General features: G+C 57.8%; 1 protein-coding gene across 2 annotated transcripts; it reads right to left on the bottom strand.

The window, feature by feature from the left end:
- Positions 1-5,867, bottom strand: LOC131478944 (ribonuclease inhibitor-like). 2 transcript variants are annotated; one of them, XM_058659587.1, is made up of 10 exons: positions 5,782-5,867; positions 3,784-3,937; positions 2,828-3,001; positions 2,576-2,746; positions 2,283-2,453; positions 2,029-2,199; positions 1,784-1,954; positions 1,503-1,673; positions 286-456; positions 1-97 (listed from the first exon to the last, which is right to left on the bottom strand). In XM_058659587.1, exons 2-10 carry the CDS (start codon positions 3,867-3,869, stop codon positions 10-12), a joined length of 1,374 nt encoding a protein of 457 aa, XP_058515570.1. In that variant the 5' UTR covers positions 3,870-3,937; positions 5,782-5,867; the 3' UTR covers positions 1-9. The 2 variants fall into 2 exon arrangements, with proteins under 2 accessions (XP_058515570.1, XP_058515569.1); XM_058659586.1 differs by lacking the exon at positions 5,782-5,867 and adding an exon at positions 4,247-4,420.
- Between the last annotated feature and the right edge of the window lie 3,859 nt (positions 5,868-9,726).

The raw sequence follows: 9,726 nt of genomic DNA, 5'->3' as shown, positions 1-9,726 counted from the left end.
GGGGGGAGCTCAGCAGATGACACGCAGTGGGGGCCGGGCCTCTTCCAATGCATGCAGCTGCTCCTCCATGTCCTGCGTCCAGTAGATGTCATAGAGTCTGCGGCGGGAGAGAGGCCAGGCCTGGGTCAGCTCCCCTCCAAGTCCCCCTCTCCCACTGACCAGCAGGTACAGGGTCTGTAGGGGTAGGGGTCATAGGCCTGGGCCAGCTCCCCCAGCCCCCACTATCCAGTAGGTGTCCTAAGTGAGGCAGGGGAGGAGGCCTTGGACCAGGCTGCGCTCACGTACACGAGCTGCTCCAGGGCGCACGCTGGGTGCCGCACACTGTCCACCAGCTGCTGGAGCCCAGCGTCCCCCATGCAGTTGTTGCTGAGGTCCAGTCTGCGCAGGCTGGGTGTGCTCAGCAGGGCCGTGGCGAGGCGGCTGCAGCCGGCATTCCCCACCTCGCAGTCCCCTAGGCTGGTGGGAGGAGGGTGGGCAGGACAGAGCAGTTGGTAAAGCCAACGGTGGGGCAACCCTCAGCTCAGAACACCCCACACTCACCGCAGCACCCACAGCCAGACACAAACCCCCCCCACACACACCGCAGCGCCCAGTCAGGGACCCTACACACAGCAGTGCCCACAGCCAGAGACCCCACACACCACAGCACCCACAGCCAGGGACCTCACACCACAGCGCCCACATCCAGAGACCCCCCCCCACACACACAGCAGCACCCACAATCAGGGACCCCACACAGCAGCACCCACAGTCAGGGACCCCACACACCACAGCGCCCACAGCCAGAGACCACCCCCACACACACAGCAGCACCCACAATCAGAGACCCCACATACCACAGCGCCCACATCCAGAGACCCCACACACACCACAGCACCCACAGTCAGAGACCCCCACACACACCACAGCGCCCACAGTCAGAGACCTCACACCACAGCGCCCACATCCAGAGACCCCCCCACACACACACACCACAGCGCCCACAATCAGGGACCCTACACAGCAGCGCCCACAGCCAGAGACCCCACACACCACAGCGCCCACAGCCAGGGACCCCCCCCCCCACAGCAGCACCCACAATCAGGGACCCCACACTCACCACAGTGCCCACAGCCAGAGACCCCCCCCACACACACACAGCACCCACAATCAGGGACCCCACACACCACAGCGCCCACAGCCAGGGACCCCACACTCACCACAGCGCCCACAGCCAGAGACCATCCCCCCACACACAGCAGCACCCACAATCAGGGACCCCACACACCACAGCGCCCACAGCCAGAGACCCCACACTTACCACAGCGCCCACAGCCAAAGACCATCCCCCCACACACAGCAGCACCCACAATCAGGGACCCCACACACCACAGCGCCCACAGCCAGAGACCCCACACTTACCACAGCGCCCACAGCCAGAGACCACCCCCCCACACACAGCAGCACCCACAATCAGGGACCCCACACACCACAGCGCCCACAGCCAGGGACCCCACACTCACCACAGCGCCTGCAGCACGCAGCCAGGCTGGCCCAGGCCCTGGCACAGCCCCTCAACCCCTGCGTCCCCCAGCGGGTTGCTGCTCAGCTGCAGCTCCAGGAGACTCGTGCTCTGGGCCAGCACGGAGCCGAAGTGGGGGCAGCTGGCGGCCGTCAGATCACAGGACTTCACCCTGTGGGGACCACGGTGTCGCTGAGGGCTCCTCTGGGTCCATTGCAGCCAGACCGGGCCCAGGTCCCCAAGGGTCTGCAGCCTGGCTCCAGCAGGGCCCGCCCCGCTCACCACAGGGTCTGCAGCCCGCAGCCCGGCTCCAGCAGGGCTTCGCAGAGCAGGCGCGCGCCCTGGTCCCCGAGCGCGTTCCCGGACACGCTGACTTCCTTGAGGCTGTCCTTGACCTTCAGCAGGCGGCACAGGTCGCGACAGCCGTCGGCGCCGAAGCTGCAGTCCCACAGCCTGCGGGCAGGGCCGCTGTCAGTGGGTGCCCCGCGCCCGCGCCGCCCCGCGCCGCCCCGCACCCGCAGACTCACCACAGGGTCCTGAGCTGGGAGCTGGGCCGCAGCAGCCCCGCGCACAGCGCCGCCAGCCCCGCGTCGCCCAGCGGGTTGTCGCCCAGGTGTAGCTCCTTCAGCGACCCCCTGGACGCCGCCACCTCCGCCAGCTCCGTGCAGTTGGCCGCTGTCAGGCCGCACGTCTCCAGCCTGGGGATGCGGCGTGCGTGAGTGGACACTGTGTGTGCCCCGCAGCCCGCCCTCCGCGCCCCACCCCGCGGGCCTGGCCTTACCGGAGCACCTCCAGCTGCGAGGCTGCGTCCCGCAGGGCCCCGCACAGGGCGTGGACGCCCTCCTCGCCCAGGTCGTTGTTGCTCAGCGCGAGCTCCTTCAAGCCGGGCTTGGCTCTGAGCACTGCAGCCAGGGGCTCACAGCCAGCGGCCGACAGCTTGCAGTACTCCAGCCTGCGGGGCAGGCCAGGCTGGGGTCTCACCTCCGCACACCCCCCACCGCACGGCGGCCCAGAGAGGGTGAGGGAGTCCCCAGTGGCCCGCATGCTCCCCAGGGAAGCAGGCGGGGAGCTCACCGCAGCTTCTCCACGTGGCACTCAGGGTCCAGGAGTCCTTGGCACAGAAGCCGCAGGCCCGCGTCCCCCAGGGCGTTGTCGCTGAGCTGCAGCTCACGCAGCGCGGGCATGGCACGGAGGGCGCCCGGGAGCACCCCGCAGCCGGCCTCGCTCAGGCAGCACGTCTGAAGGCTGAGGGAGCAGCGTCAGGGTTGCCCCCACCCCGCCTCCCCGGCAGGGCCTCCCCAGTCAGCCGCCTATGCTGCCACTCACCTCAGCTTGCGCACCTGGCAGCTGGGGCCCTGCAACGCCTGCAGCACCTGGCCCACACCCGTGTCCCCCAGCGCGTTGAAGGCCAGGCTGAGTTCCGTGAGGGCGGAATTGGCCCGCAGTGCTTTGCTCAGGGCGCCACACCGCGCCTCTCCCGAGACACCGCAGTCCTCAACCCTGCAAACAGCACCCGGTCAGCTGGTGGGCAACCCCCTCCTGCAGCCCACTAGGGCCTGCCAGCGTCCACAGGTGGGGGGGTAGCTGAGCAGGCACAGCCTCGGGCGTGGGCAGGGCTGTGAGTGGACCCAGGGGCTGAGCCAGCCCCTGCTCAGCAGACCCACACATGAGCATCTGACCACATGCTGGAGGCCCCACACTGTCCCAGGTATGTCCGAGAGGGACAGTGTGGGGGCATCCTGGGACAGGCAGACATCCTGCGCTGTTAGAGCCAAGAGGCTAGAAGCTAGTGCTGACCAGAGCCAGAACTTGTCCTCCGTGTTCCCAGAGGAAGCAGAGAGGTCAGCTGCCCCAGGCCCTTGCTCAGCTCAGACAGTGCTGGCCAATCCTGCCTGGGCTGTAGACTTTGTATTTTCAAATGGACAGAAACCATCACAAACCATGAAAGTGACATCTGATGCTGTCACACAAGGCCCTTGTCCGTGTCTGGGAGTCCAGGCTGTGGGGCAGCATGCTAAGCCAACACCTACAGCGTCAGCATCCCTTATGGGCACCAGTTCAAGTCCCAGCTGCTCTACTTCCCATCCAGCTGTTGTTAATGTCCCTGGGGAAACAGCAGAGGACGGCCCAAGTCCTTGGGGCCCGGTACCTGGGCAGGACACCCAGAAGAAACTCCTGGCTCCTGGCTTCAGCCTGGCCCAGATCCAGCTGTTGCAACCAACTGGGGAATGAACAGCAGAGGCAAAATCTCTCTTTGTCCACCACGCATCCTGAGTACCCACCTGACCACCGGGCACTGCTGGATCTGGGGCAGGAGCTCCGTCCACCTGGCATCGGTCAGCTGCTCGAACTGGATGTGCAGGCTCATGGTGGCAGCTGATGAGAGATAGAGTGTCAGCTGCGACCACCCAGAGCTTGACCGGCCAGGACCTGGGGCTGGAGGAATAGGGCAGGGCCCCTCAGGAGCCTTGCCACTGCTGCCCTCACCCACCGGCCTCAGTAAAGGCATAGGGCAGATGGGCAGGGCAGGACTTGGGGGTGGAGCCAGCCACTGTGGAGACCCCGCCCCACTGCTCACCATCCCGTGCCCCTGGCCCTGGCACCTGCAAGGCAGTCAGGGCTACAAATCCAAGGTACCAGGACAAAGCCCTGACTGCCCAGCACCCAAGGACACCATAGGGAGCTGCACCAACCAGGGTAGGGACATGGGGACGCCAGGATACCTCTGTAGCTGGGACCTCTCACCCCAGGCCAGCCTGTGAGCAAGGCTGGGGTCAGGCCATTGTCCAGGCAGGCACTGGCCGGGGCTGGGCAGGGGAAGGGGAGGCAGGATACACTCAGAAGCCATCCGTGTCGACCACAAAGGTCATGGCACAGGAGCTGCCTGAAGCAGGTTCCTGGTTCCTGGTAACTCTCTCAGGCCCAGGCAAGGCACACCTAACCTAATCATGTACAGAGATACTCAGCTGGATGTAAGAGCCCATGGCTTGGGAAGGCTTGGGCACTTGATCTGTTGGCCATCAGTGTGGGACCAGGAGAGGACTGGTATATGGCCACATCCCATGCTCACCTGGGAGTGGGAAGAGAAGGGGCTCCTAACCTTTCTGGTCACTGAGACTCCCACACCCTTCTGTCCTGTTGTGGGGGACCCCAGGCTGGGATCCCACAGTGGCCAGGCTGTCCTTCCCCTGGCCAGTCCCAGGCTCTGAGCCCCAGCCTCTGATGACCCTCTGACCTGGTAGACCCTGATGCTCATTCAGCCATGTGTCCCAGGGAAGGACCACAGAGAAACCAAAAGACCAAATAAGGTGGGGCAGGGCAAGGGGGAGGGGAGGGCAGGACAAGGGGGAGGGGAGAGCAGAGACAAGGGGGAGGGCAGAGACAAGGGGGAGGGGAGGGCAGAGACAAGGGGGAGGGGAGGGCAAGGGCAAGGGGGAGGGCAGGCCAAGGGGGAGGGGAGGGCAGAGACAAGGGGAGGGGAGGGGAGGGCAAGGGGGAGGGGAGGGCAAGGGGGAGGGCAGGGCAGGGCAAGGGGGAGGGCAGGGCAGAGACAAGGGGGAGGGGAGGGCTGGGGGAGGGGAGGGCAGAGGCAAGTAGGGGCGTCAGGGGCAGGTGGTGGGGCAGGGACAGGTGCAGAGCAAGTGGGATGGCAGGGGTGAGGCAAGTGGGGGGAGCAGACCCAGAGCAGCGGTTGGTGCAGGCTCTGCCCCAAGGAGCTGACATCAAGGCCTCCCTGTCCCCTCTGCCACCTCCCACAGGCAGAACAGGTGCTGAGCTGCCCAGAATCTAGGCTAGGAGTTGTCTGCAGGGACCTAGCCCTGTACCTTCCAGCTCCTGCTGAGGGCCCCTTGCCACCCGTGCTGTGGTGCCACCAGTCAAACCACTGCCTGCAGTGCCAGCATCCCACATGGGCACAGGTTCAATCCCGGCTGCCCCACCTCCCACCCTGCTCCTGCTTAAGCACCTGGGAAAGCAGTGGAGGACGATCCGAGTCCTTGGAGTTCTGCAGCACCACAGGCGACCTGGAGGAAGCTCCTGGCTTCAGCCTGGCCCAGCCCCAGCTGTCACAGGCATTCAGTGAATGACTCACCCCTCTCCCCCAGGACAGTAGGTGTGACAGGCGGGGTAGCAGCCCCAATCTCCAAACCCGTGTGTTACCCAACGTGGACCACCAGGGTCATTACTGCCCCCTGTGGCTGGAAGAGGGGAGGGTGGTTCCCTTGGCCCTGCGGCCCCCCGGGTGCAGGGTAGGATCTCGCAGGGGTGTCGGTGGATCGCACCTGCCGCAGCCAGGTCGCTGCCATCCCACTGTGCCTCCCTCCTGTTCCGAGTCCGCAGAGGCTCCGGCCAAGTCCCAGGGCGGGCAGGCCCCACCGGGATGCACCCTGTGTAAGGAGTTATTCCAATATCCTTCCCTGGACGGTGCCATTCCTTCTTCCTCACAGCTCACAAAACTCCCGCCGGCCTAGCTACCCACCAATCAGATGTAACCTGGCATTCCACCTGAGAATCCCACCTCCCAATCTTACAGCCCCCTCCCCAACTCCGCCCACTCGCCAATCATCCCTAGGCATTCACCTGCAGGCACCAACCCGCTCTTATCCTGCTCTTACCTCTCTCTTATCCCTCCTTCTCTGGTCTCTGTCTCTCTGCTCTCTCTCCTCTCCCCTCTTTTCTCCTCCTGATTTTCACCACCTCTACCCGTTCCTGCCCCGTTGGAATAAACCTCCTAAGATACCTCGTTGCGTCTGGTGTGTTTCAGCTCACGGTAAAGAACCAGGTTGTGGGAATTAGCTGCGCGTAATAATATCGTAATATCGTATGAACTAGAACTCTACCATCTTTTTAAATAACTAACATTTGGTGCCATGACTGGTCGGTTTCCCCCGGCACTTGGCCGTGTGGCCTTCGGGCCTTCGGCCATTACCGGGACCCGAGCCGTGAGAACTGTGATCTGTGTTAACTGTCTTCATCTGTGCCACTGAGACTCGTCAGCAGCCGTCAGAATCCATCTCCATCCGCCCGCTGGTTCGTGAATTCATCTCCAACGGCCTGTTCCTGTCTTCGGCCTGTTCCTGCCTTCGCCCTCTTCACCTGCCAGTTCCAGGATTCTCTACCTCCACGTGGCCGTTCCTGAGTTCATCTGACCTGACGGTGCTAGCATCTGCCTCCATCCAGCAACAACATAGCCCAGACGCGTGCTCCCCGGTACTCCATCTGCACGTGGAGCACACGAGGTATTCCCCATCTTCCCGAATGCTAAGTTGTTGCATGCATACACTGTTGTAGGTAGGGTTCCCTCTCAGCCCTTGGAGTTTTGGGTGCGGCTTGGCACATTTGTGCTCCTCTAACCAGGTCTGATTTTCCACTTATGTGAGTTTTTGGGAGACAGGTTCTGTAAACCCTGGCCAGGTGCCGTGTCTCTTAGCCACCGGGCTGGAAGTCCCCTGACCACTGGGTCACTACGGGGGCCCCCTGTACCTCCGAGTTGGGCCACTGGGCTGGACCACTGGGTCGTTTTTAACAACTTCGGATACAGGTGGTGTTTTGGGACCTGGCTTGTCCCTTACGTAGAGGGTGACGACCTTCTACGAGAGCCAGTTTTTCCTGACCACCGGTCGTTTTCACGGACCACCGGGTCCACTGTGTTAATCAGTCCTGAGTCTTAATCATGGGAGCTATTTTTTTCATTGCCAGTTCCTCCCAACACCCCCTTGGGCTGTTTTCTATCAAATTTAGAAACCCTTCAATTGGCTCGTTACCTAAAACGTAAGACTCTAATACGCCTCTGTAATGTGGATTGGCCTCAGTATTCCCTAGCTAACTCCTCCAGGTGGCCGGTTAATGACACTCTGGATCCGGACATCCTCCGGAATCTAGCTGACTAGTGTGTGCATTCGGAAAAATGGGCGGGCGGTCTCATTCCCTCTTCACTCAGCTTTCTGTCTGTCTTTTCCATAGTTTTCTAGCCATGAAGTAGGAAACCCCAGTGCCCTCTTCCGGGGCTCTGGCGCCACGTGCTTTCCCTATCTCTTTTGTCATCTAAGAAACCGCCATCTTATTCTCCATCTGCAGTCAGCCCCACCCCATCCCTCTGTCCGCCGTCTTGCCTTTTCTCTCCCTTCCATCCCCCTGTCTGAAGGTCTCTGTTTGCTCTCCACACTGGATAGCAAAGATTTCCTGTTTAAAACTTTTTTTCTGTTTTAACCCTTGGCCTAACTTGCTTTGCCAGTTTCTTTTGACTTGACCACACCCAGCTACCCTAAGGGCCTAAATTTCTCTAACTTTCCCTCCCACCCCTTAGCTTTGAGGGGTGGAGTAAGAGATAAGTGATTTAGCCTTTCTTTAAAAAACAAAGAGGAAAAAGAAAAAATGCAACTTGTTCTGTAACTAAATGTAATGTAACAGTTATATATAAAATACACTGGTATAAATTATGTATACTGGTGCTTATGTGCATTGGTCAAAATGTTTTCTTATTGTGAAGTTGTTCCAAGTTGTGGGATTATTTGGGTTCAACAATGAATTGATCAACCAGACATTTTAAGCTTACTTGACACCCTTCACAGTCATTTAACAGTCATTTAAAAACTCAAACATTTCAAACTTACTGATTTTTGATATTCCCAGCAAGGCATCATGGGAATGTCAAAAAGAACTTATCTCTCATTTTGTAGAGATGACCACTAATTAGGCTGTTTGGATTTTATCAAAAGGTGCTGTTAAGATGTGAAGTGGTATAAACTTTATATTATAGTAATGAAATGTTAACAAACTGCTATTATATTTTATGTATCATTTATACATGATATTTTGCTATAATTGTCAAAATATCACTAAAGTCTAATGAATTTGTTGCATTATTAATCACAATTGTTATCCTAATGAACAAGGCCTAGAGGCCTAAACAGTACAAGTGTGTAGTAAATAGATGTTTACATTTGTCGATATTATAATTCTAACAGTGAATGCTTCATCTTCTAGTTCCAACAGATACTATTGCATCCACTGCAGATAGAGCTAAAGTTGAACAGTTTTCAACTGAAAGCATCTTTAATTCGGGTTGCTGAGAGCAAGATGTAATTCTAAATAACGTAACTTTAAAACATCTAAGAGATTTTTCAAAAGCTGTTACAAAACTTGTTTTATTTTATAATGTAAGCTGGCATGCATGTACATGTTTATGTGGCAAACTATGTGGTCTGTTTTAATTGACTTATAGATGAAAATCTTCATAGATGAGAATTGCTAAGCTAAATCTTTTAATTTTGCTTTAAACAATTCCTTGAGATTAGGGCCACAGAGTAATCCTCCAGCTTCCTAAAATGCCTGAGGAATGACTTTGAGTATATTCCATTAGATTCTATGTAGAGAATAGGTGATGTACAGATAGCAGACTCTTAACTGCCCTGGACATTAGGAAAGAACTTTAGAAACTTACAAATGGGACCTGGATGTACCCTGATATCCTCTTAAAGGGGTCACTATGGTCTTTTACCTCAGAGACCAGGAGGGGATCCCATGGCAGAGCAGGATGTGAGAGGTGTGTGTTCCTGGTTCCAGTGAGACCCCCGGAGGCCTCCCAAGTGCTCTTCATTGCAGAAGCAATGGACACTTCGCCAAGGATCATCAGAAAGGACGCCCAGGGCCATGTCCCAACTACCAAGGAGGTCATTGGAGATGTGACTGCCCCTGAAGGCCAAGTACTTCAGGTCAGTCATTTCCCATTGGATCTCCAACACGGGACTGAAGCAGCCCAGGAACCTGCACAGGCTCAAGGCCATCCACGGACTTCGGTGACAGCTCGGAACAGCACCCAAGAGCCCCAGGTGGTTCTCACAGTGGAAGGGAAACTGTAAGTTTCCATCTGGACACTGCCTTCTCTGTCCTAGCTAGCTTTGGCTTCTTCCCTCTCTTACAGTGACCATCAGGGTCTCTCAGGAGCCCCAGATTAGCTTAGGTGACAGATTAATCTAGAAGCTCAGAAAAGAAGCATTCCTAGGGAAAACTTAGTTAACCTGTAATTGTTCAGCCTGCCTCAATGACCAGGCTCCTAATAGACATGTTTGCCATCTCCCTCTTCAGTTTTTGCTAGACTTCACTGAGGAAGGATACTCTCACTGCCCTAAGGCAGACTTCATGTCTTGCTCATAATTTGCCAAGTTATTTGTGATTTCTCAGCTTACCTATTTAAGATTCTTGTGTTCAATTGCCAGTACATGACT

This window comes from Ochotona princeps, unplaced genomic scaffold (assembly GCF_030435755.1).
Source record: "Ochotona princeps isolate mOchPri1 unplaced genomic scaffold, mOchPri1.hap1 HAP1_SCAFFOLD_148, whole genome shotgun sequence".
NCBI classification, from domain to species: Eukaryota; Metazoa; Chordata; class Mammalia; order Lagomorpha; family Ochotonidae; genus Ochotona; species Ochotona princeps.
Note: the sequence above shows the minus strand (reverse complement) of the source record. Positions and strands in the feature narration are given on the sequence as shown.

Excerpts from the sequence above, each read along its gene's own strand:
- LOC131478944 (XM_058659586.1), bottom strand. The coding sequence starts at position 4,349 with ATGGCTTCTGAGTGTATCCTGCCTCCCCTTCCCCTGCCCAGCCCCGGC. Across the intron at positions 2,747-2,827 it reads TGCCAGGTGCGCAAGCTGAG|CCTTCAGACGTGCTGCCTGA; the intron begins GTGAGTGGCAGC and ends CTGCTCCCTCAG. Across the intron at positions 457-1,502 it reads TGCGTGCTGCAGGCGCTGTG|CCTAGGGGACTGCGAGGTGG; the intron begins GTGAGTGTGGGG and ends TCCTCCCACCAG.